Genomic DNA, 26,940 nt, shown 5'->3' with positions numbered 1-26,940 from the left:
GAGCTGGCTCAGACCTTTCTAGCTAGATCTGGGGCATTGTTCAAGATGTGATTAGCTCTTTTGATTTATATTGTGCAAGATCAGAACTGTAATTATTTACTCCTCATTGTCATGTGTCTGTTAAACTCCTGCAGGAGTGAGTTCTGCCGTTGGGTGGCAAGTGTGATAATAAAGACGTGGTTCTGAGTGCTTGGGGAGAAAAATAAAATGAAAGGTGGATAACTATATGTCAACTTAGTATGAAACAATTTCAGTGTAAAGATGAAAGCACTAATCTGTAACAAGACTAATATATCCAAGTATATATATATCAGTGTATATCTATATCTATATCTATATCTATATATATATATATAATGATCAATTAATTCATATTACTGGTTAGGCCACACGTTGAGTCCTGTGTCCAGTTCTGGGCTCCTCAGTTTAAGAAGGACACTGAGACACTTGAACATGTCCAAAGAAGGGCAACAAAACTGGGGAGAGATCTGGAGCACAGCCCTGTGAGGAGAGGCTGAGGGAGCTGGGGTTGCTTAGCCTGGAGAAGAGGAGGCTCAGGGGTGACCTTGTTGCTCTCTACAACTACCTGAAAGGAGGTTGTAGCCAGGGGGGGTTGGTCTCTTCTCCCAAGCAAGCAGCACCAGAACAAGAGGACACAGTCTCAAGCTGTGCCAGGGGAGGTTTAGGCTGGAGGTGAGGAGAAAGTTCTTCCCAGCAAGAGAGATTGGCCATTGGAATGTGCTGCCCAGGGAGGTGGTGGAGTCACCATCCCTGGAGGTGTTAAAAAAGGGATTGGATGTGGCACTTAGAGCCATGGTTTAGTTAGTCATGAGGTGTTGGGTGATAGGTTGGACTTGATGATCTCTGAAGTCTTTTCCAACCTTATTGATTCCATGATTCTATGAAAAGGAACAAGTCTTTCAGATTTTTGACTAGAGAGTGGAGAAGATCAGCCTGACCTGTCTAGAAAGGATTTGTGTTCACACTGGGAAAGTCAGCTTGCTGACACAAAGTGCCACAAGGGGCCAAGGATGGATTTCCTTTGAAGATATTTGGACACCCAAGTAGAAACTTCATGGGCAGTTCTAAAGTTGAACCATGCAGATGCCTCTCACAGCACAGAGAGATTACCCTTGAAGTTGAACCATGTGGGGAAAGGCTGGGAGAGCTGGGTTGGTTCAGCCTTCAGAAGAGAAAGCTTGGGGCAGACCTTAATGCCATAAAGGGTAGCTACCAGGAGGGTGGAGACCACCATTTTAGAGGAGTCCCATGGAAAAGAGAATGGGAGATGGGGACAAGTTACTGCTGGGGAAATTCTCATTGGAGTCCAGAAGAAAATTTTTCACCATGAGAACAGTTAGAGCTTGGAATCATCTCCCAGGGAAAGAGAGGATTCCCTCACATTGGACAGTTTAAATCTCAGCTTGACAGGGTGCTGGGACAGCTCATTTCAGCTAGAAAGCTTGGAGCAGCTGATCCTTGGGATCCCTTCCAAGGTGGCATTCTGTAATTTTTACTGGAACTGAAGGACTTTTTTGCAATTCTGCACTGCTGTAATTAAAATCTGTATAAGAAAGTGAGTTGGGCCAGCTTTGCACTTACTCCAGGATGTCACTGGCTTCAGCTCTGCTCTTAGCTCTGGATGAGTGACCGATCTGTGCTCTGTGGCACTGCCCGCCTGACTGTGTCTGTGGCAGGTTGAATTACAGCATGAACTGTGCCAGGCTAACTCAGTTGGAAGCAAATGGAAGCTGTGTTTACAAGCACAACTCTGACCTACAATGGAATGCAAAGTGGCACTTCAAGCCATGGGTTAGTTGTCAGGAGGTGTTAGGTATTAGGTAATAGGCTGGACTTGATGATCTCTGAGGGCTTTTCCAACCTGCTTGATTCTATGATTCTGTGATGCATTAAACACTTCAGGCTTTACCATGCTCATCATGCAGCTGTATTCAGGAGGGAGTGGTTCACACACCATAAGGCACTTTTGCATTTAATCAGTGCCAGAAATTAGTTCCATTGTAAACCTTTGTGCAAGTGAGAGTGGCATTTCCCACCTCATCGAAAACACAACCCTGTTGAATGTTGCAGCAACTTATTTCCTCCTTCTGATTTACACAGTGAATACATCCGTGTGATGGGTGGGAAAGTAAAGAAACCATAGGCACTGTGTTTATAAGCTCAGCTTTATAGCTCTTGATTTTTCTTCTTGTTCTTTTTTTCTCCCCACTCTAGCCTCCACGCCACCCAGCAGAGTAAATAAACGCAGAGTTTCTCCAAGTGTTGTTTCCACCTGGGAAAAGAGAGGCATCATCATGTCTAACATTACTATTGATCCAGATGTCAAACCTGGCGAGTATGTCATCAAAAGCCTCTTTGCTGAGTTTGCTGTTCAAGCTGAAAAGAAAATTGAAGTTGTAATGGCTGAACCTTTGGTGAGTCCGTTTTCCCTCTCGTTCTTTCCCTCTCGTTCTTTCCCTCTCGTTCTATCCCTCTCTTTCTATCCCTCTCTTTCTATCCCTCTCTTTCTATCCCTCTCTTTCTATCCCTCTCTTTCTATCCCTCTCTTTCTATCCCTCTCTTTCTATCCCTCTCTTTCTATCCCTCTCTTTCTATCCCTCTCTTTCTATCCCTCTCTTTCTATCCCTCTCTTTCTATCCCTCTCTTTCTATCCCTCTATTTTTCTCAAAGAGGCTGATTTATCCTATGTGTGATCCCTGAAAAGAATGTGCCTGTCCGTGTGAGACCCCACCTGCAATACTGCGTCCAGTTCTGGTGTCCCCAGCAGAAAAAGGACACAGAACTGTTGGAGAGAGTCCAGAGGAGGCCAAAAAGGTGATCCAAGGGCTGGAGCACTTCTGTCAGGATAGGCTGAGGGAGCTGGGGATGTTCAGCCTGGAATAAAAACTGGGACACACACACCTTAGAGCTGCCTTTCAATATTTGAAGGGATCCTACAGGAAGGCTGCAGAGGGACTTTTCATCAGGGTGTCTAGAGACAGCACAAGGGGGAATGCTTTGAAGCTGTGGGAGAGCAGGGTTAAACTGGATCTAAGGAAGATGATTGTCAGTATGAGGGTGGTGAGACTCTGGAACAGGCTGCCCAGGAAGGTTGTGGATGCCTCCTCCCTGGGGGTGTTCAGCCCAGGGTGGATGAGGCCTTGAGGAGCTGAGTGTAGTTGAGAGATTGGAGTGGATAATCTCTAAGGTCCTTTCCAACCTGAGCCATTCTATGACTCTATGATGACTTTTCAAAGGGATTAGTCAAAAATAGACAGGCTTCTGCAAATACTTTTGCTGCCTAGATTATGTTTTATTGACTTCTGTTAAAACTGTTCTGTAGTCATTACTGGAAACATGACCTCTTAGTATTTGTAAGTTCTGTAAAGTCACCAAAGGAAATTGCAGCAACAAAAAAAGGCCCTTCATTGACTCTGCAAACTGTTTCCTGTTGATGTTTGTTTGAAATAATACTTTGATGAGACTTTCAGGAACAGATGCATTTGGTTTGTTTTCCAGCGTAATGATGCAAGCACTTGGAAAAATACAGCAGGCAGCAGAGAAAACAGATTAGGTACAATGCTAAATTCTGCTGCTTATCCAAATCTTGAAGTAAATGGATTCCTTTTTTTTTCTTTTTTTTTTTTTTTAACTGGGATGTTTCTGGTGTAAAATATAAATACATTTGTTTTTCAGTTAGAAATGCACAGAGCAAGTGGGAGTGAGTCCAGAGGAGGGCCACAAAGATGATCCCCAAGGGCTGGAGCACCTCTGCTAGGAGAATAGACTGAGGGAGCTGAGGTTGTTCTGCCTGAAGAGGAGTGGACTCTGGGGGGGACCTTGGAGCTGCCTTCCAATACCTGAAAGGATCCTACAGGAAGGCTGCAGAGGGACTTTCTGTCAGGGTGTCTAGAGACAGCACAAGAGGGAATGGTTTGAAGCTGAGGGAGAGCAGAATTAGACTGGATCTTAGGAGGAGGGTGGAGGGGTTGAAATAGATGATCTCTAAGGTTCCTTCCAACTTAAGCCATTCTCTGATGAATCTAAGACCCTGTAGCTCACAGAAGTCTAGCTAGCAGAAGACCTCTGTTTGCAAATGCTGCTTGCACAAGTGATGGTGTGCAGATTCTCCCCCTCTACTCAGCTCTGGGGAGACCCCACCTGGAGTACTGCCTCCAGTTCTGGAGCCCCTATTACAAGAGGGATCTGGAGGTGCTGGAAGGTGTCCAGAGAAGGGCCAGGAGGATGAGCAGAGGGCTGGAGCACCTCTCCTATGAGGACAGACTGAAGGAGTTGGGGCTGTTCAGTCTGCAGAAGAGAAGGCTCCCAGGTGACCTCATTGTGGCCTTCCAGTATCTGAAGGGGGCTACAGCAGGGCTGGGGAGGGACTTCTCAGGATCTCAGGTAGTGATAGGACTAGGGGGACTGGAATGAAGCTGGAGGTGGGGAGATTCAGGCTGGAGGTGAGGAGGAAGTTCTTCCCCATGAGAGTGGGGAAGCCCTGGAATGGGTTGTCCAGGGAGGTGGTTGGGGCCCCGTCCCTGGAGGTGTTTAAGCCCAGGCTGGACGAGGCTCTGGCCAGGCTGATCTAGTGTGGGGTGTCCCTGCCCATGGCAGGGGGGTTGGAACTAGATGATCCTTGTGGTCCCTTCCAACCCTGACTGATACTGTGATACTAAGTGAATGTGGGAACATTTGAGTCCTAGTTTTGAAGCGTTAGGACAAAATATTATTAAGAACTAGCTCAAACGAACACAAAACTGGAACTAAACACATTGCATGGCGTCACTGATGGAATCATCTTCAACTAAAGCCATTATCAGATCAAAGCTCAGGAAAAGGAAACCTTTCTTTATACACACCTACTTAGGTAAACATTGTGTGTGAGTGTACCAGGCCAGCCCACAACTTAAACATAATGTGTCTGTTGGCCTACAGACAACCAAAAAGAGTCAGGTTTTCAGGAGGATTTGATAAGAGAGCACAGAAAGTCTGGAGCAAAAGGGGCATGCAAGTGGTGAAGGGTACATGGCTAGAAATCAGAGAAGGGTTGGAAGCTCTGCTCAGGGTGGTTGAAATGCCTAGTGCTGTGAATGACACTCCCTTGGCCCATTATCTACTCATCTGCTAAAGCTTTGGGGAGGGTATTGCTGGGCCAGAATGACAGAGATTGGATTCAGATGAGCTGGAGAGGGCTTTTCCTGTAGACACAGCCAGTTTGGAGTTAAATCTCTTAACTGGAGTGCAGGTAGCAAGGTAAATATAGTAACAGCTCTGGGGTTCACTTGTGCTGCAAAACTTGGCCCTAAACCGGACTGGATAAATCCTCTGACAACAAACCAGGACTGTGTGTCCCCTGCCACACTGCTGACTGCTGGTTAAACAGACAGTTGAAAATCTGTAAATCATGCAGAATGAAAACATCTCCACATCAAACATTTGAAAGCCCCTGGAGCCAGTGAAATGGTGCCCTTTTCAAAGAAGAGACTTGCCCAGTTTGATGGTGATGGCATCAAGCTTACCGGGCTACCTGATCTTTTACTTGTAGGATTCTGAAGTTGCTATTTGTTGTGTATACAGCATATATTAAATTCTTTGGGCTAAAATAAGAAATGCTATTGGGGAGGTCATTTGTGAAGGTGGTTATCAGTTCTGCCAGGGTTCGTTTGAAGAAGATCTTCAGTACAAGAGTGGTGAGACTCTGAAGTAGGTTGCCCAGGGAGGTTGTGGATGGCTCCTCCCTGGGGGTGTTGAAGGCCGGGTTGGATGAGTCTAGTCGAGAGCTGTCCCTGCCCATGGGGAGGAGGTTGGAGTGGATGATCTCTGAGGTCCCTTCCAACCTGAGCCACTCTGTGGTTCTATGAAAATGGTTTCTGATGCAGTCAGTGTAAGTATACACATATAGCCACCTTTTTTATGTTGGTAGGAAGCAAGGACTATAAAGAAAAGCAGCAGTTTGAAAGAGGTGCCAAAAACTGGAAATATAAAACAGAGTAGATGTAAAACAATGGAAAAAGGGAATCTTTAGGTGTCTTAATGAAAGGAAGTGGTAGGGAGATGGTGGAGCAACCATCCCTGGAGGTGTGCAACAGGGGATTGGATGTGACACTTGGTGCCATGGTTTAGTAGTCATGAGGTGTTGGGTGACAGGTTGGACTTGATGATCTCTGAGGTCTTTTCCAACCTTATTGATTCCATGATTCTAAGTGCAAAAGTACTGAACTGGTTTATTTTTTCTCTGTAGTATTTGATATAAATATTGAATATTCAGTTTTAGTGTATTTAAAAAGAAAGGAGGCTGAAATAGCACAGGAAAGGAACTGACTGAGATTGGGGGAAGGCTTTGAGGAAGAGAGGAAAGACCTTCAGCATTTTAGTGTGATTTGATCTTGTGGGATGACTTGGCTACAAATAATAATGTGGGAAATATGTATTGTGTTGCATAAGTCATTAATCATGGAGTGGCTCAGGTTGGAAGGGACTTCAGAGATCATCTCCTCCAGCTTCCTCACTATGGGCAGGGACACCTCTCAACTGCGCCCAGGTGGCCAAGAAGGCCAATGGCATCCTGGCCTGCATTAGGAACAGTGTGGCCAGCAGGAGCAGGGAAGTCATTGTGCCCCTGGACTCTGCATTGTTAGACTGTGAGTCCTGTGTCCAGTTCTGGGCCCCTCAGTTTAGGAAGGACACTGAGACACTTGAAGGTGTCCAGAGAAGGGCAGCGAGGCTGGGGAGAGGCCTTGAGCACAGCCCTGTGAGGAGAGGCTGAGGGAGCTGGGGTTGCTTAGCCTGGAGAAGAGGAGGCTCAGGGGAGAGCTCATTGCCCTCTACAACTACCTGATGGGTGGTTGTAGCCAGGAAGGGGTTGGTCTCTTCTCTCTAGCAAGCAGCACCAGAAGAAGAGGACACAGTCTCAAGCTGCACCAGGGGAGGTTTAGGCTGGAGGTGAGGAGAAAGTTCTTCCCAGAAAGAGTAATTGGCCACTGGAATGTGCTGCCCAGGGAGGTGGTGGAGTCACCATCCCTGGAGGTGTTCAAGAGGGGACTGGATATGGCACTTGGTGCCATGGTCTAGTCATGAGGTCTGTGTTGACAGGTTGGACTTGATGATCTTTGAAGTCTCTTCCAACCTTAGCAATACTGTGATACTGTAACTAGGCTCATCTGCTCAAGGCCTCACCCAGCCTGGCCTTGAACTCCACCATGGAGGAAGCAGCCACAGCCTCCCTGGGCAGCCTATTCCAGGGTCTCACCACCCTCTTACTGAAGAACTTCTTCCTAAGATCTGGTCTAACCCTGCTCTCTCCCTCAGCTTCAAACTATTACCCCTTGTCCTACTGCTAGACACTCTTAGGAGAAGCCCCCTCTACAGCCTTGCTGTAGTGATGTGTTAGAAGAGGGTAGGCTGTTAGACGAAGCTGCTGGAGAGAAGTAGGAGTCAGACCAATTAAAGTCAGGAGCTAGACACTTTCTAAAAGTTGAAGGTGAACATGCCAGGAGGATAGCAAAAAGTAATTTTGAAATAATTACAAAATCAAACAGTAAATTCAGCTCAAGACAGCACCCAGGGGTGAGGAGGAGGTCCCCTTTTGGCTCGGTCTGTGGGCTTCATTCAGACTTGGGATTTTAGAAGTAGCTAAATGGTATCTCTGGCTGTGAATTTATTTACAGTACCCAGTGAGTAACACACTAGTGATTTAATTAGGAGTTCTCTGCTTGCAAAATTTTAATGCCACAGAGTTGCCAGAGTTACAGAAAGAGCTTATCAGCAAATGCTTAAAATAAATGATTCAAGTCGTGAGCGTAAGCACAGGAAGGAAGATCATCCTTGTGGAGAGCCAATTAAGTTAAAACACTTTCTTGTAGAAAAAAAAAATAAATCAATGCTTCTGAATCTTTTGTCATAGTGTGTAGTTTGGAAAGAGAAATGGCTCAGATGCAATTGATTGTAGTTTGAAATAGCCTCCATCAGCTGAGCAGGGAGGACTGTGAGGCACGGTGCCAGCCTTCCTCAAGTGTGGGACAAATTTACGTAAGAGTGAAAAAGTTGAGTGATAAACTCAGTCATCTGACATTCTGTGATGCTCTCAGGCTGCATGCAAATATAGATGGTTGGAATTGGAGCAGAAAGAGTTTAACATGATGCCCCTAAGTTACCAAGGTGTTAAGCAGGTAAGCTGCTGACTGTACTGAATTCTTAAGTTTTGGCCCAAACCAGCAAGGGTATTGAAGCCTGTTGCCAACACCAGCAATTTTACTCCATCACACAGATACTAAACATTGCTCACACTAGCACTGTCTGGTTTTGCAAGTCTTGCTTAGGTGCTTTCAAGAGCTTGTCCAATGTAAAAATGAGCAAATTGCATTTCTTCAAGGCAGTGTCTCTCCTACTCTGCTCTGACCCTGGGGCAGGCACTGCCCAGCACTTGGGCTGCAGGAGGCAAGGCAGCAGCATCCCTTGGCAGCTTTCCCACTTGCAGCTTGGAGGACAGAAGCAATTGCACCCTGCTGAGGTGTACCAGCCACCTGAGAGCCGTGCCAGTAAGTGCTGGAGAGGAGCCAAGGGGTGGTTCCTTTTTGCAGGGGTGCAGTTGTTTGCACAGCACATGCACCTCTGCCTACATCCTGAGCTCTGCTGCCTGCCACATGTTGACATTGCTGCTTTACACAGTGGATGCTAACTGCTCCTTGGTTAATTCAATAGTGGTGAGGTGGTTTTCTTGGTTTTTTTGGTTGTTGTTTGGGTTTATTGGGGTATTTTAGCATTTCACTTCTACAAGATCACTGTAGAGCTGCTCCTTCCATGTCTCTCTCAACTTCAGGAAGCCAGGAAAATAAATCTTAAATTATTAATTCAGTGAAAGTTTCCAGACCTTTACTTTGTGCTGTTAGATTCTTCCAAGCCATGTGAGATGACTGAGGCTGTGACAAAGCAGAGCTGGAAGAAGACATTGAAGGAAAATAACTTCTAAAGCCAGACAAATGACTCAAAGGCCCTGATAATCCTGGGACTGGGTTAAGGATATTGTTTGTTTATGTCACATTTGTTTGGTCAATGTTACACTAACTGCAGTGACATTTACCTTTTAGCTCTTTAGTGCTGAGGGAAAATGATAGGGTTCTGAACATGTTAGGTCCTTGTTCCTTCTGATAATAAAAGTCTTAAAAGCTGTATCAACATTTCATGCATTCATAGAATGGTTTAGGCTGGAAGGGACCTTAAATATCATCTAGCTCCAATCCACCACCATGAGCAGGGACATCTTCCACTAGCCCAGGTTGCTCAAGGTTTCATGCAGCCTGGCCTTGAACACCTCCAACGGGGGGGCATCCACAGCCTCCCTGGGCAACCTCTCCAGTGTCTCACCACCCTCACTGTAAGGATTTTCTTCCTAATCTCCAGTCTAAATCTCCCCTCCTCAAGCTTTAATCCATTCCCTCTCATCCCATCACTACAAGCCCTTGTAAAAAGTCCCTTCCAAGCCTTCCAGCAGGTCTCCTTCACGTACTGGAAGGCTGCTCTAAGGTTTTCCCAGAGCCTTCTTTCCTGTAGGCTGAGCAGTCCTAACTCTCTCAGCCTGTCCCCACAGGGTAGATTCTCCATCCAGCCCTCTGCTTACCTTCATGGCCCTCCTCTAGACCTGATGTACCAAAGGGTGTCACTTAGTATAGAATGGGAGGGGAAAAAGCTAAACTTTCAGAACTATCTTAAAATTAGTTTGCTATCCATTGAATTTTGACTTCTTCATCTAAAGACTTACAGATTGTTTTCCTTCTCTTTGATTTGTTACCATTCTTTATCTGTTTCTGGGTTTAGACACATGCAGTGGGTATAATAAACTCAGGTTTTGGTACTACCAAGGTGGAAATGCAGCATCAGGAGACTTAAGGAACCTGACTTTTACCATTTTCTTATAGGAAAGTTACTTATCAGGAAATAGTTTTCTAGTTAGGTTTCTTCAGCTTATTTAGCAGTATGTGATGTTTAGAGAGGGTGGAACATTTCTCCTGTTTCTGCTGTATGGATAAGATTACAATTATTTGTGCTGTTTATCTGAAAGCACAGCACATAGAACCTGAATTCACCTACAGCAGACAGTAAATAGAAGGGAGGGAGGAATTGTGGTTCTGAGGGAATTCTGATTTGCAAGGGCTGTCTGCTGCAAAAATGTCACTTCTCATAACCCATTGTGAACAGATTTAACATGTAAAATGAGATGAGTTTGTAAGAGTGTGGTGGGTTGAAATTCCCCCCCCCACCACCACCATTAACTTTGCCAGCCTAGCTCAGCTGGAAGCAAATGAAACAAAGTTTTAAAGGATAGCCTGAAACTACCACAGAGAATCAAGGAAGGGTTTATTTGGCCATATCTTGCTTTTGAATAGACAGTGGAGGAATGTTGGCTAACAGTGCATCAGTTGATGAACAGATGCAACTGTTTCAGAACATGCAATGCATTTTCCTCAAAGCATCTTCTTCTTTAAGTATTTAATTTAGACACACTGGAAGTGTACATCACAGGCAGTGTTTTCTCAGACAATCTAAGTGGATTTCTTGGGATGGCAGGAAGGGAAAGTGATCTGACTTGTGAAGTGGTGCCGACATTATTTCAAGTTATACTTCCAGAGGAGGCAAATGCTGCTTCCTGCCTGGATGATGTTGGATTCAAGTTTTCAGAGGCTGTGATGGTTGCCAGAGGTCATGTCCTTTGAACACCAAATACAGCCACCCTGGTAACAGAATGGCAGAAGTTGTATCACATTTTCAAGGTTCTAATTAGGACAAGCAGAAATAAGCAGCCAATTTGGATCTTGGACTTGCTGCTTGCAACCCCAGTTTGTACCTGTTTCATAGAATCATAGAATCAATAAGGTTGGAAAAGACCTCAGAGATCATCAAGTCCAAGCTATCACCAACACCTCATGACAACTAAACCATGGCTCCAAGTGCCACATCCAGTCCCTTTTCAAACACCTCCAGCAATGGTGACTCCACCACCTCCCTGGGCAGCACATTCCAATGGCCAATTACTCTTGCTGGGAAGAACTTTCTCCTCACCTTCAGCCTAAATTTCCCCTGGCACAGCTTGAGACTGTGTCCTCTTGTTCTGGTGCTGCTTGCCTGGGAGAAGAGACCACCACCCACTTGGCTACAACCTCCCTTCAGGTAGTTGTAGAGAGCAAGAAGGTCTCCCCTGAGCCTCCTCTTCTCCAGGCTAAGCAACCCCAGCTCCCTCAGCCTCTCCTCCCAGGGCTGTGCTCCAGACCTCTCCCCAGCTTTGTTGCCCTTCTCTGGACATGTTCAAGTGTCTCAATGTCCTTAAATTGAGGATCCCAGAACTGGACACAGTACTCCAGGTGTGGCCTAACCAGTGCTGAGTACAGGGCAGAATGACCTCCCTGTTCCCGCTGGCCACACTGTTCCTGATGCAGGCCAGGATGCATCCAACCTGTGTGCTGCAGCCTTGCAACTGTTAAGTTCCAAGCAATATTGACTTAGCAATTTTCTGCCCAGAGCCTGAGAGCGTAGGTGTTGTGTCTTATTAAACTACTGAGCAGTTATTTCTTGTTAACTGAGCCACAACCCGTTGAGAGCAGTGCTGCCTATCAGTATTGCTGGCACCTCCTTTTACATCCCAGCCTCAGGCAAGTTAACAGCACTTCCAGCTCACTGCTTACCTTGCTCCATAAAAGCTCTTTGTTTGCTTACTGCAATCTAATAGCAGCTTTTAACTCCTTACCTTGAGAGCTTACTCTGCTTTCCTTAGCAGAGATAACCTTTTTGATTCATTTATGATGAAGTTAAAAGTAGGTCAAAATTTTTGTAAGTAGCAAGAGATACTCCTTACTTTTTTATGGCTCCTACTGCTGCGTGATGTGTCCTTAAGCTGTTGCTATGGCTTTTGGCTTACCTTAAATCATTGGCCCTCAGTACATGGGACTTAGTTTTTGAGTTGGTTAGGTTTGGTGGGGTTGGTTTGTTTGTTTCCTTTTGTTGTTGTTGTTTTGGTTGTTGTTATTTTTGTTTTGCTTTGGGGTGTTGTGTTTTTGTTGTTTGTGCTATCTGTGGGGGCTTTTTGTTGTTTTGGATGTTAGGAAGAAGTTCTGTACAGAGAGAGTGATTGCCCATTGGAATGGGCTGCCCAAGGAGGTGGTGGAGTTGCCATCATTGGAGGTTTTCAGGAGGAGACTTGATGGGGTGCTTGGTGCCATGGGTTAGCTGTTTGGGTGGGTTGGATTGGTTGATGGGTTGGACACGATGATCTTGAAGGTCTCTTCCAACCTGGTTTGGTTTATTCTAAATAAATTGTTTGGTTGGTTTATTTATTTGTGGGGTGTGGTGGTTAGGCTTTGGTTTGTTGTGGTTTGGTTTGGGTTTTAATTGATTTGGTTTGGTTTGGAGCCTCCCTCTTTGCTTGATTTTCACTTCCTAGCCTACCCTAGCCAGAGACTGTGAAAGTTTCTTGTAGCTGCTTGTTGTACTGTTCTCCACAGTGGCTACTAAGAGTTACTTTTATATTGCTATTGCATTTCATGAGTCTTCTGTTTTTCTTAGTGCTTCAATTCTCACTAAACTCTTTTGTCAGGAATGTAATTTAATTTTGCTCTTAACAGAGTGATGTATTTTATGGTGCTGGTAGCAATGAAACATTACAATAATGAAATTCTAATGATCTTGCATCTTTCCTTGTTTTACAAACCTTACAAAGTTATTTCAGCTGGAAAGCAAAGTTGTTATTGACATTCTCTCATTTTCCTCATCTGCTGTTTCCTACTGCAGTGTAGGGACAGTGCAGACTGGAAATCACAGTCACAGAAACATTCAGGTTGGAAAAGACCCTCAGGATCACCAAGTCCAACCATTAATCCTACTCTACAAGGCTCACCCCTAAAGCATAGCCCAAAGAACCACATCCAAACCACATTGAAACACACCCAGGGTTGGTGACTCCGCCACCTCCCTGGGCAGCACATTCCAGTGCCTGACCACCCTTGCTGGGTAAAATGTTTCCTGCTATCCAGTCTAAACCTACCCAGGCACAGCTTGAGGCCATTCCCTCTTGTTCTGTCACTAATTACTTGTGAGAAGAGAACAGCACCGACCTCTCCACAACCTCCTTTCAGGTAGTTGTAGAGAGCCAGGAGGTCTCCCCTCAGCCTCTTTTCCAAACCAACCATCCCCAGCTCTTTCAGTTGCTTTTCATCAGATTTATTCTCCAGGCCCTTCCCCAGCTTCTTTGTCCTCCTCTGCACTCACTCCAGCACTGAAGAACTTTGTGAAGACATCTTCAAATTCATTCTTGCAGCTTCTAATAAGTGCTTTATATGAACATGAAAACACTTGTTAATTCAGCTGGGAATGGCTTTTCCTCTGAGTTCCACTTGGCACCCCCCACCAAGCCATCTTTGTAAGCACACTGCTGTAGGCCCCACTCTTTGGGAGAGGTGATTGCCACTTGCTGCTTCTCAGTCTTGAACATTATTTCTCTTAAGCTGCCAAATTAATTTTAGGTCTGCATTCTTCTGTGAGTACACTTCACAGCTTCAGGAATGGTTCAGGCTGAAAAACAATTGCAAATGTTCACCTTGAAAGTGATTTCCTTGTTCTGTAATAGGAGGGGAAAAGGAATCTATCTGTGGGAACAATCAGTTGCATTGTGAAATTTATGGTTCTTTTTGTTTTGTTTTTTTCTTACAGGAAAAGCTCTTGTCCAGATCTCTTCAAAGAGGTGAAGATCTTCAGTTTGATCAGGTAGGAGACACATGACTTAAAGCAGTCTGTAGTGGATTAAGGTCGCCTGGTTTTGCAGAGTAGTGGTTCCACTGCTGTAATGACTTGGAGCATCCGCATCTGAATCAGCATCAGAAGAGTTAGACCTTGACTGTTAATTAGGCTTCATTTTCCACTCCAGAATATGATAGTAAGAAACTACTGGAGCAGATGAATTATTTGAAGGGGCCAGGGAAAGACGAGGGAGGGAAGATGCTGAAATATGGTAGGGAACAAAAAGACTTAATTTACTTCTGTTGCTGTTGGGAGGCTTTGTGTAGCCTTAGCCTGCATCACTTCCTAGTTCAGGTTCAAGTTGTCCCAAGCTAAAATATTTCAAGAAATGGCAATATGCAATCTATGAACAATTCCTCTCTGGTAGCTGCTTGATGCCCTGGGAGTGCTAATGGGAAACAATGTTAACAATGTGGAGGTCTACTGATAGAACAATTTCCTCCTCATTTCCCCAAAATTCATCTCTTTTAGCTAAATTGACATTTTGGTTTCCATTTAAAACCTCAATGACAAATTCTGTCATTTGAAAACTAAAACCTGATTTTGCACACAGGGATCTAATGGCAGCCCCCTTGCTCTGGTTATGCTTCCCATACAAACAGCTTAACAATTCCATTAAGCAGCTACTTCACTTTTTCATGACAGGGAACACCTTTCCCAACCATTCTTCTTTGCTGTGCTCATTCCCTTAACATCCAATACTGTGTTCCACTTCTGGTGTCCCCACCATAAGAAGGACACAGAGCTGTGGGAGCGAGTCCAGAGAAAGGCCACAAAGCAGAGGGCTGGAGCACCACTGCTGTGAGTTTAGGCTGAGGGAGCTGGGGGTGTTCAGCCTGCAGAAGAGAAGACTCCAGGAGGACCTTAGAGCTGCCTTCCAGTACCTGAAAGGATCCTACAGGAAGGCTGCAGAGGGACTTTTCATCAGGGTCTCTAGAGACAAGACAAGGGGAAATGGTTTGAAGCTGAGGCAGAGCAGGGTTAGACTGGAGCTGAGGAAGAAGTTCTTCAGTATGAGGGTGGTGAGACTCTGGAATGGACTGCCCAGGGAAGTTGTGGCTGGGGATGTTCAAGGCCAGGTTGGATGAGGCCTTGAGCAACTGGGTGTATTTGAGAGGTGTCCCTGCTCATGGCAAGAGGTTGGAGTTGATGATCTCTGAGGTCCCTTCCAACCTAAGCTGCTCTGTGGTTTCTGTGTGAACTTACAGAATATGAATATGATTAATATGATCTTTTTTGTTTTGATGTTGAGAAAGTTTCTTCTCTTGTATACACAACTAAAGGAGTACTACTGAATTCTTGTGACTTGAATAGCTGTTGGTTAACAAGTTAACTACTCGGAAGGCTGAAAAGATCCCCCCTGAGGTTTCCATTTGCTTAAGCTGCCCCCTGCTCATCCCCAAACATGAAGAACCAAGATGCCTTAAATGAAGCCAGAGAAATAATGCATTGATGTTATCTTGGTTTTCTGGAACAGTGAATAATAGATAAGGTAGAGCATGAGGATGGCTTTTATTGAAACCTCTTACTTGAAAGATGCAAGAGGTAATTAAACCTGGCATCAGTGAGCAACATGGGTTTGGGGGTGGGTTTATTCCCTGCTGCCTCCCTGCTATCTTTCTCCAGTCATGTTCCTCTTTAAGCTTGGGCAGAATAGAATAGAATAGAATAGAATAGAATAGAATAGAATAGAATAGAATAGAATAGACCAGACCAGGTTGGAAGAGACCTTCAAGATCATTGCGTCCAACCTATCATCCAACACCACCTAATCAACTAACCCATGGCACCAAGCACCCTATCAAGTCTCCTCCTGAACACCTCCAGTGTTGGTAACTCTACCACCTCATGATGTCTGTTAAAACTGGAGTTAAAGGAAGCCTGGAGAATTTGAGTTTCATACCATGTGGAAGTCTTCCTTCTCTAATGCTTTCTGTTGCCAGCCCACACAGGTTCGTGAGCGGTACACAGGGGAGTCATGCTGAAAGGAAACATAGCCTGAGATCTACACCAGGCAAATAGTAGAGTAGAATATCTAAAAGGCTCTCATTTTTCTTTGTCTAATAACCAAAGAGTCATGGTTTTAAACTACTTCTTAGTTTAGGAGGGTTTGCCTGTTACCTGCCATTTGTAATCTAAAAGTACTTCAGAAATAGGTACAGAACATTTGGGGACATCTAAAATCTCTGCCTTTTCTTAATGCCTTTCTGCAGGTTGTCTGTATAGAGTTAGGATTCCCTGCTTCTCCTGAGCCAGGACACATTTTGGTTGCTTGTATTTTATCATAGTTGCCTTGGTATGTCACACAAAGCTGATCTTTAAAGGTGTTTTCCAACCACAATGATTCTGTGAAATGTGCAGCAATTGTCCTAGGCAAAAGCGGTAAAGTTAGATGAGAAGTGCTTTTCTGCATTAAAAAACAGTTTGAAAAGATGACAGTTTGAGGCTTTTTAGATAGCTTCATCATGCTAAACTACCTTTCTTCTTGTTTTTCAGTTGATAAGCTCTATGAGCTCAGTAGCAGAGCACTGTCTCCCCTCCTTATTACGCACCTTGTTTGACTGGTACAGGCGTCAAAACGGAACAGAAGATGAATCTTATGAATACAGACCTCGGTCTAGCACAAAATCCAAGGGGTAAGAGTTTGCCTTGCAAGAGTCTAGTTGATTTTTGTGTGTGTGTATGTGTTTTCTTGTAAGAAAATGTGTGTTTGTATTGGATGCAAGCTCCTGCATCTGGGTCAAGGCAATCCCAAGCACTGATATAGACTGGGCAGGGACTGGCTTGAGAGCAGCCCTGAAGAAAAGGCCTTGGGGGTGCTGGTGGATGAGAAGCTCAGTATGAGCTGGCAGCATGCACTTGCAGCCCAGAGAGCCAACCAGAGCCTGGGCTGCATCAAGAGAAGTGCAGCAGCAGGGTGAGGGAGGTGATTCTCCCCCTCTACTCAACTCTGGTGAGACCCCACCTGGAGCACTGTGTCCAGTTCTGGAGCATCTGTTGCAGGAAGGATCTGGAGGTGGTGGAAGATGTCCAGAGAAGGGCCATGAGGATGAGCAGAGGGCTGGAGCTGCTCTGCTATGAGGACAGACTGAGGGAGTTGGGGTTGTGCAGTCTGGAGAAGAGAAGGCTCTGAGGAGGCTTTATTGTTGCTTTCCAGTATCTGGAGGGGGCTACAGGAAAGCTGGGGAGGGAGTTTTTAGGGTGTCAAGTAGTGACAGGACTGAGGGTATGGATCCAAGCTAGATTTAGATTTGTGTGTGATACCTGTGTTCTTGATTTCTTCTTTTAGTGATGACCAACAACGTGAAAGAGATTATCTACTTGAAAGGAGGGACTTAGCTGTAGATTTCATTTTTTGTTTAGTTTTAATAGAGGTTCTAAAGCAGGTAAGCTCTTTTGCTTTGGCAAACATAACCTTTCTCTTTTAATGTCAGTTTTGATCATCTCCTTTACATTTTTATATCAAATACTGAAGCAATATACAATGGATATATGCATATAGCCTCAGTTGCAGAAAGCCTTTGGCTTGTCTTAGCTTTGCATGCTTGCATTATCTCAGTTCATATGTCTTGGATCCACTAAGTCAAAGCTGCAAAAATCAGAACTGTAACAGAAGCCACTCTGTTCATGTTCAGTACCTGTTGTCTGCTTCAACATCTTTGAAACATGATGTAAAGTCATCAGATGACAAGATGAATAATGTCACTTTAAAACCAGTTAGAAAGGGTGTGGAATTCTGCCTGGCCTTATAGTGTGGTGCTGGACGGTGGCACACAGGCACTACTGCAAGAAACCTTGCATTGGTCTAGACAAGAGGACAGAGTTGGGCTTTAACTAGCAGCAATTTTTGTCTTGTATTTTTGAGAGGAGAAAGAGCTATTGGTGAGAAACAGCTTGAAACATGAAGCAAACTTGAGAGTGAGTTTCCCATCTTTTGTGTATAGGTGCACGAAAATGGAATTGCTTTCTGTTGTAAGGACTATGGTTTAGTTTGCAAGTCATTCCCAGTAGGTTTATATTTCTGTGGTCTTGCATGGCACACCTGTAATATAGAGGAAACAGACAACCAAAAGAGCTGCCTGTTCTTCCATGAGACACCAGCCAGTCATCCCAAGGGCTATTTCTACACTCTGTGCACCCAGGTGCAGAGAACAGTCATTAAAAACATCAAAATCCTGTGTGTTAGCATTTTACACAAAGCCTTCCCTTTCTGCTTTCTCCCTGAAAGAAAAAGGGAGGTGGAAGAGGTTGTTTAGGGTATCAAGGTTGTATCAGTAGCTTCTGGATTTTGAGCCAGTAGTTTTTCTGTTGAGTAAAGTGGATGTTGCCAGTGATTCATTTGTCAGGAGAGGTGTGCCCACGTTTTGGTCTTGAAGAGCATCACTCCTGTAGTGCTTGGTGAGGTTGTTTAGGATTTCAGGGTTGTATAGGTAGCTTCTGTATTTTGAGCCACTAGGGGTTTTTGTTGAGTAAAGTAGATAGTGCCAGTGATTTCATTTGTCAGGAGTGGTGCCCAAGTTTTGGTCTTGAAGAGAATCACTCCTGTATTGCTTGGTGAGCTTCTCAACTTGTATTGCTAGATGGGTATTGACAGATAGGTATTTTCTTGATCAGAATATTTTGGTCTTAGAGAGTCACTCCTGTAGTGCTTGGTGAGCTTCTCAACTTGTATTGCTAGATGGGTGTTGACAGATAGGTATTTTCTTGATCAGAATATTTTGGTCTTAGAGAGTCACTCCTGTAGTGCTTGGTGAGCTTCTCAGCTCTTATTGATAGACAAGTATTTTTTTTTGCTAGGAATATTTTCTTGCAAGGGGCCACTGAAGATAAATTCACCACTGAAGAGACATCTTGGGCCAGTTGAGCATTAAAAGTTATCTGAAGGGCCGATTGCCTGCTCTGCCTCTAATGCGGGTCTGCAGTCAAACAAAGCACAGAAGGGATGCTTTTTTATCAATAAATGTATTTACATTCACATTACATCTGCCTTCCTGGAAGGCCTATCATTGTTTAGTTCTTAGAAACTGGTTTCACAGGGTGCAAAGGGTGCAAGTATTCAGCTGTAATATGCACAGAGCACGACCGAAGAGAGGGTGACAGACGTGACCTATGTAGGAACAAAACTCTCTTGCTTAAATGACTACATTTACTCACTGCATGAATATACATACAAATAGGCAGTTCCAGTAACTGGAAGTTATTGGACAAATAGCTTTGTTCAGAGCAAGTGCCACATTTGTCTGTAGACAAGGCAGTAATCTTTTCTTCTGATCGATTTAGTGAATACTTCATCATTCCTGAGCAGCAGCATTTTGTAGTTATCTTAGTCTGTACCTAAATTGCTTTGAAATTTGAAAGGTCTTCATAATTGTATATAATGCTTAAAAAAAAATAATAAAGAGGAGAGAAAGAAAAGAATCCATCTGATTTTTAAGCTGATGTTTTTCTTTAAACCTGAGGAAAGTGGTGATGTCAAAGAGAAGCTCGGTAAAAAGCAATCTATACTTGGGGTTTGTGTCTCAGCAAGTTGTTACTTCTTGCTGGGAGGATTTTTATATGCTCTGGTTGCTTTCATCTGCACAAAGTCTAAAATGGAGATGATTTTGTCTTCTGTATTCCTATTTCTTTTTTTGTTTGGTTTTGTTATCCTTTATATAGGGTAAATTGCCTTGTGAGGTTAAATCTGTAATGGGAACACCAGACAAGGCAGAAGGTGTGGCCAGATGTCTACCTAGTCTGGTGAATTGTGGTGAAAATTCAGTGTTTACATGCAAAACAATTGAAGAAGATACCAATGCAGGTTGTGTAAATGTTCATAAGCTGCAGAATGAGCTTGATACCACATGCCAACAAGGGCTGTGTCCTTTAACACTGGTGGGAGAGATTTCTACTGGACTCTGAGCAACCTGATCTAGTAGGGCCTGTCCCTGCTTACTGTAGTGGAGTTGGAATAGATGACCTCTAGAGTTGTCTTCCAACCAGTGCATTCTATGATTCTGTGATCTCACAGCACTGTTTATGTATTTCATACATACATACAGATGTGTCTACATGCCTAGTTATAGATATGTAAATCACAGTATCACAGTATTGCTAAGGTTGGAAGAGACCTCGAGGATCATCGAGTCCAACCTGTCACCGCAGACCTCATGACTAGTAATGATATCTCCATTTCAGATACCTGTTCATCCAGTGCCAGATCCTTTAGTACATGAAGTTCTAAACTTGGCTTTTAAGCACTTTAAACATAAGGAAGGGTAAGTTTCTCTTCTGTGCTTGAATTCTTTCTGTGTCAGTCAAGCCTGTGCTTGTGATTGTTCTCCCCTGCCTCACAGGTAACATGTTGGTGTTAATACTGTAAACAAACTCTGATTGATACCTATAGACTGAAAGCATACCTTGGAAGAACACAGCTGTGTTCAAGATAATGCTGGGTTTATTTTGCTCAGAATATATAAAATTATTTGCATAGGCAGCCAGAATAGGAAAAGTCACAGTTCAGATAACTACAATAGACTTCCTGGGCAGAATATACAGGAAGGACATGGACCTGATGGAAAGGGTCCAGAGGAGGGACAGAAAAATGATCAGGGGGTTGGAGCACCTCTGCTATGAGGACAGGCTGAGGGAGCTGGAGCTTATTCAGCATGGAGAAGAGAAGGCTCCAGGGAGACTTAATAACCACCTTTCAGTACCCCCCCATGAAGGGGGCTACAAGATGGCTGCAGAGGGACTGTTTACAAAGGCCTGCAGGGACAGGATCAGGGGCAATGGCTTCAAACTAGAGAGAAGTAGATTTAGATTGGATCTTAGGAACAGGTTCTGCACCATGAGGGTAGTGGAACACTGGAACAGGTTGCCCATCCCAGGAGAAATTCAAGGTGAGGCTTGGCAGGGCTCTGATCTAGTTGGGGATGCCCCTGCTGACTACGGAGAGGTTTGGATTAGATGACCTTTGGAGGTCCCTTCCAACCCAGACTATTCTATGATTCTAATATGTCTCACATCCACTCAGTGGAACTACATCACTTTAATGTCACCCTTGCATCTCATACTTGACTGTCATTGGTTTGACAGTAATAATCCACTTTGCCATGGAACAAAGGTTTTGTTTGTAATTGGGAATACACTTGGGGCTTAGAACAAAAAAGTTGTATTTAACACTTCCCCCCTCCTTGTTTTCTCTAGGTATTCAGGAACCAACACTGGGAATGTGCATATTATTGCAGACTTGTATGCAGAAGTGACAGGGGTTCTTGCTCAATCAAAGTAAGTTCAATTTCTGACTCCTCTTTAAGTGTGGTCTAGCTGTGAAGACTGTGAAGACATCAGTCTTTATTAGTGACCCCAGTAACTAATCCCTTAAGTGTGTCGAGTGTAGTGAAGTGCAGCCTGGTGTGACTGCCTCATCTCTCTCAGGTCCAACACAATAAATTTCAACAAATCCAGACATAATCTTTAGTTCAACATCAAACTGCTTTGCAGGTGCAGGGAAAGGAGGCCTGGTACCAGTCAGTAGCCATTAATGAGCATGTTCTGACATGCTGATCATCACAGGCACTCTCAAACACCCAGATTTTAAATATCAGGGTTCATCGTGCTTGTGTTTCTTTTGCTGCAGGTGCTGTGATTAACAGACTAAAGAAATGAGTTCAGAATTATAGACATGATACAATAGTAGCTAACAATGCAACTAATTGCCATCTGTGTCCCATTGTTTAGGTTTCAGGCTGTTAGGAAGAAGTTTGTCACTGAATTAAAGGAACTGAGACAAAAAGAACAGAGTCCTCATGTAGTGCAAAGTATCATCAGCTTGATCATGGGAATGAAGTTTTTCCGAGTAAAGATGTATCCTGTGGAAGATTTTGAGGCATCATTTCAGTTCATGCAGGTAAGTGAGCGTTACAGAGAACCCAAACAAGCATCATTTTGGTTAAGTCATGAAGCTGCAGTGGTGCTTGCTGTGATCAGTCACTCCCCTTCCGTGTCTTCCTTCATCCTTTTCTCTTTACTCTGCAAGCTCTCAGAGTTATGAATCATTTCTCTCTCTGCAGTTCGTGAGTTCCTAGCATCATGAGAACCCTGTCTCAATTGTCTTGGTAATGTGACAAACCTGTACTGTAGGCATTTATTCAAGGCTACATGAAAATGGATGGCAATCAAGTACTTCTCTTTCTTTATGAAAGCAGTGAGTTAAAGGGAAAAAAAGGCTACTTGATGTATCTTTTATGGAACAGCTCAGATGCCAAGCAGCTTGGCTTATAAAAGCTCTTAATTTTCAGACACAGACCTAAGATCTCTTTGTCTGCTTCTCTTGATTGTGGATTCAAAATGTTCCCAAGGAATGAACTGCCCATTCTACAGTAACCAAAGTATTGTGACTTGGTTATAAGCTCTATTTGAGCTATTTAACAGGCATTGGCATTGATCTCAGTCCTGAACAACCTGACATACCCCAGGGGCACTTCAAGTTGTGTCCAGAGAGGTCAGCTTGATGTAGTGGAGTGTGCAAAGATGTATGGATTCTTTATTTCTCTTTGCATCACTCTTGAAAAATGAGTCACAGATTGTTAGGGGTTAGAAGGGACCTCCAGAGATCATTGAGTCTAACCCCAGTGCTACAGCAGGATCATCTAGGGCAGGCCACACAGGAACACATCCAGACCAGTCTTGAAAGTCTCCAGAGAAGGAGACTCCACAGCCTCCCTGGGCAGCCTGCCTCAGTGTTCCATCACCCTCACCATACAGAAGTGTCTCCTCCTGTTGAGGTGGAACCTCCTGTGTTCTAGTTTGTACCCATTCTTCCTTGTCCTATCACTGGGCATCACCAAGAAGAGCCTGGCACCTTCATCTTGACACCCACCTCTCAGCTATTGATAGACATTGATCAGATCCCCTCTCAGCCTTCTCTTCTCCAGACTAATCAGCCCCAGGGCTCTCAGTCTTTTGTCACAGATGGAAATGAGTATAGGAAGAAAATAATTACTATTTTCTGATCATTTCAGTAGACATAAATGTTTATTCCTGAAAACTTCAGCATAATCAGTGGAAAAATGAGCATGCTTGTATTCCTTTACATTCTGTGTACTCTTTATATTGTGAGTAGAAATGAAAGAGCTTCCTGCTATTACCAACAGTCTCCTTTCAATTGCTTATTAATTGTTGGGGAAGCAGGTTTTAAAGGTTCTAATGTTTTGTAAAGCTGATAGTGTCAGGGAATGTAGGACTAGCTTCAACACATTGCATGGTTCAAATTGAAACTGGCAATTAATGTGCTCCAGCTTGTGGGGTTTCTGACATGATGCCATTTGTCTTCTTTTTGCTAAATCTTCTGATGTTTCCTTACTAAGGAATGTGCTCAATACTTCCTGGAAGTGAAAGATAAAGACATAAAACATGCACTTGCTGGATTGTTTGTGGAAATTCTCATCCCTGTGGCTGCTGTAAGTATTTTGATGTTCCCCCCACCCCCAAGCAGGTATTCTCCTCGCTTTCAGTTAGGCTCTGACTGTTGAAATTGCTTCCATTAATCCTCACTATTGCATTTTTACAGATTCTAAAAGACTGTTAAGTAAATTGCAAGCATCTACATGATCTTTTAAAGGGAAATGCTCTCTGATTTGTTTATTAGATGATTTCAAATCTTTTTATTCAGAATTGTTTCAAATGCTGTTGTCTGGGCTGTTTTATCACTAGAGCAGCATGGAATCTTAATATTTGCTCTAAAAAAAAAGGATATAAAAGAGATTTTCTTAGCTTAATATCTGTTCACTCAAAGGGCACATTGACTTTATTAACATGGAACCTGTTATTTCTAGAATAAACTCAGATGTGCAACATTTTGACAGTCCCATAGGGAGGGTGTGCACTCCTGTACAAGAAGGAAGAAAGTAGGTGTAGGCTAATTAAACAAAAATGGTTTGTAGAGTGTCCATGAGATGTAATCCTTCAAGTGGAAGAGCAGTCAGTCATCTCCCATATGTTTTAAATATAAAGCCAGAAATTGTACTCATTAGCCATGAACAAGATAAAAAAACCAACACCTGGATGTCATCACAGTGTTGGTTGTCCAGTGCCTATAACGCTGCTTGTGAGAATGATTTTAGTCAGGAGAGGTTCTTCTGCTTCCTCCAAGACCTCTTTGCTCAGTTGTGTAAAGCTTAGGCAAGATGTCAATGAGAGCAGCTCAGTGTATCTCAAGTTGGCCAGGCTCAGAGGCATAGATTCATAGAATGGTTTAGGTTGGAAGGGACCTTAAAGATCATCCAGTTCCAAACCCCTTGCCATGAGCAGGGACAGCTCCCACTAAACCAGGTTGCTCAAGACCTCATCCAACCTGGCCCTGGCTACCTCTGGGAAGAGCACATCCATGACCTCCCTGGGCAACCTCTTCCAGTGTCTCACCACCCTCACTGTAAAGAATTTCTTCCTAATATCCAGTCTGAATCTACTCTTTCCAACTTAAAGCTATTTCCGCTTGTCCTATCACTACAATCCCTTGTAAAAAGTCCCTTCCAGCTTTCTTGTAGGTTCCTTCCAGGTACTGGAAGTCAAAGTTTCATTATAGTAGATGGATGCTTGCTGTGACTGCTGTCTGCAGTGATCATTGTATTAGCAAATGCTGGGCCACAGTGTGTTCAGCACGTGGGCCTGAAAAGTGGTGGTTTGTGTCTCGGTGTTTTGATCAACAGTAGGGACATGTCTTGTCATACACAGAGAGCTGGAATGTGTAGATCCTGTTTTGCAGAATGGAATCTACAAAACTAGCTTACCAGGTGGGGACCCTATCTAAGCAAGCTCGTGGAGGAAGAGAAAAATCTCTCTGAACCCCTTGAAGCATAGCCTGAAGCAGTGCTTTTAAATGGTTGGTGAGGGAGGCTTGATCTTTCCTTCTGACTCACTGGCTCTCTAATCACCTGGTACAAATGGAGTTTCTTAAATAGAAGCAGAGAGCCCCATCCCAGACTGAGATAAAGTTGAGAGAGGGTTAGTCATTTGCTTGGAAGATGAGAGATGCAAGTTGGGATCTTTTTGAAGCAGATGAAGGAGCTGAATCTAGATTTTTCTGTATCTTGGATACAGCAAATTGCTTCAGTGAGGGAGCTATTGGGTTCCAGCATTGTGACTTCTTTACTGTCATTCTCTTGCTTAGTCATTCAGGCATTTTTAAAATCCTGACCTGAATTGGACCCTGCTGGTATGAGAGATGACAGCAGGGAAGCTAAGGCTGGTCTGTCAGCACAAGGTTATATTCCAAAGCTGGTGGTGCTGGCAACAACTGACTCATTTATATACTGATCAATTTATAGCTTAAGAATAGCAGGAGATAAATAATTGGTGGGGTATGCAGGAAGTGATTTAAAACGTAGCTCAGTTCATTCTTCTTGGATTTGTATGTCTTACAGAGATGTTCTGCACTGCTCTTTATGCTTCTCCATCATGCATGTTTTCAGAGGTAGATGTGACAGATCTTTTAATCATCTATTATTCAAACTACCAAGAAAAAATCACCTTGTGCTGTAGGGAAATGAAAAGGATAGAGGATTTCTTCTAGAAAGGCCTCCCCCTTCTGCAACACCCCAGCCTCACCCCCCCCCCACCCCCCTTCCCCTCCCCCCAGGTTGATTAAAAGAGCAGAAGCACAGTGTAAAACAGTAGGCTGCAAATAATGCTTGAATGAATCATCCCAGGTATCCAGAGAGGAGCTGAGAGAGGTTTTGGTGGAGAAGGTGGCTGCCTGGTTTGTGGAAGGAAGGGGTGAAAAAGGTGTAGGGCTCCACGTGTCTGTTTCTTTAGTACTGAAAGCTGAGCAAAGACAAGTTCCATGGTTGGTTAGTTACTAATCCTGGGTACCACTTCCTAAGCTGTCATCCTCAGAACTCAAGGATGTAAAAATGGGGAGCACTGAAGAGAGCAACAGTGAAAAAGTTCTGGGTATTATCTTTTCTTGTAATATATGAAATTACAGAGTTTCAATGTAGCTTTTCTTTGAACTAGATGATCCTTGTGGTCCCTTCCAACCCTGAATGAAACTATGAAACTATGAAATACTTCTTCCTCTCTGAGCATGCCATACAAGGCCACATTCTTAAAACAATAGGTTTTATTAGTGGGGTTTGGTTTGCTTTGTTGTTGGCTGGGGGTCTTGAACTGTATGGCTACAGTATAGGACAGATTCCTTATGCCTCGGTTTGTACTTCAGATACACAGGCTCAAAACCCTTTAGCTGCCCTTGAGTTAACAGGCATCTAAATGTGTGTTTCAGTTGCCCCCCAGTATAAACATTTAACCCCCTTTGTGTGTGTATTTTTTTTGTGTTAATAGGCTGTTAAAAACGAAGTGAATGTGCCATGCCTGAAAAATTTTGTGGAGATGCTTTACCAGACCACCTTTGAATTGAGTTCAAGAAAGAAGCATTCACTGGTATTTTAAAGCAACATTTCAACCCCTCCATTTTTGCTAGTCTTTTAAACTGGCACATTCTGTGTGGAAAAGCTAACAGCTGTATTAATTTCAACCTTAACTCCTCAGTGGAAGTATAATTAAATCCACCCTACGTATGTGCCTGTTCTCTAATTAGGATTCGTTTCTTTGTGCTCTGCGAGATTGCCTTGAAATCGGTTCTTGGGTTTGATTATCTTGGTGGATTTCAGCACAGAGTTATTTAACCTAATGTCTCATCTAGAAAGAACTTGCATTCAGGGAGCCTGTGTATTCAAATTATGCTTAATTAAAATATGGATGTGTCAGACAAGACTTTTCCAGCAATATAGCAGCCTGTTAATAGCCCTGCTCTGCTTGTTTTCTCTTCTCCTCATTCATTTTGCAATTCTTTTGCCATTTGATTTTAATTAGCTTTTTTGGGGTATAAATAACTGGGGGGGGTGAGGGGGGGGGGTGTGTTTCCCTTTTTCTTGCCCTTCTCCTTTTTTCCTTTTCTTTTTTCTTTTATTTTTTTCTCTTCCTCATCCTCTTCCTTTTCCTTTTCCCCTTTTCATTTTTCAGTTTCCTTTTTTTGCCTTTCTTCCTTTTTTCTTTATTTTCTCTCTCTTTCTCGCTCTCTTTCTCTCCCTCTTTCTCTCTCTCTTTCTCTCTCTCTTTCTCTCTCTCTCTCTCTTTCTCTCTCTTTCTCTCTCTCTTTCTCTCTCTCTCTCT

General features: G+C 43.7%; 1 protein-coding gene across 9 annotated transcripts in view; it reads left to right on the top strand.

Moving 5' to 3' along the window:
* Nucleotides 1–26,940, top strand: part of FRYL (FRY like transcription coactivator) — a 214,671-nt gene that overhangs the window by 86,889 nt on the left and 100,842 nt on the right. For all 9 annotated transcript variants that reach the window (XM_068137657.1, XM_068137658.1, XM_068137652.1 and 6 more), the window contains 9 exons: nucleotides 2,236–2,435; nucleotides 13,699–13,752; nucleotides 16,282–16,421; nucleotides 17,075–17,171; nucleotides 19,963–20,042; nucleotides 20,974–21,054; nucleotides 21,508–21,676; nucleotides 23,136–23,228; nucleotides 26,110–26,208. In XM_068137657.1, coding sequence (XP_067993758.1) covers nucleotides 2,316–2,435; nucleotides 13,699–13,752; nucleotides 16,282–16,421; nucleotides 17,075–17,171; nucleotides 19,963–20,042; nucleotides 20,974–21,054; nucleotides 21,508–21,676; nucleotides 23,136–23,228; nucleotides 26,110–26,208 — 933 coding nt within the window. In that variant the 5' untranslated portion in view covers nucleotides 2,236–2,315. The remainder of the gene's footprint in view (nucleotides 1–2,235; nucleotides 2,436–13,698; nucleotides 13,753–16,281; nucleotides 16,422–17,074; nucleotides 17,172–19,962; nucleotides 20,043–20,973; nucleotides 21,055–21,507; nucleotides 21,677–23,135; nucleotides 23,229–26,109; nucleotides 26,209–26,940) is intronic.

This window comes from Melanerpes formicivorus, unplaced genomic scaffold (assembly GCF_026170545.1).
Source record: "Melanerpes formicivorus ecotype bairdi unplaced genomic scaffold, bMelFor1.0.p_v2 SCAF_4, whole genome shotgun sequence".
NCBI classification, from domain to species: Eukaryota; Metazoa; Chordata; class Aves; order Piciformes; family Picidae; genus Melanerpes; species Melanerpes formicivorus.
The sequence above is the reverse complement of the archived record's forward strand: the minus strand, read 5'-3'. Positions and strand labels throughout refer to the sequence as shown.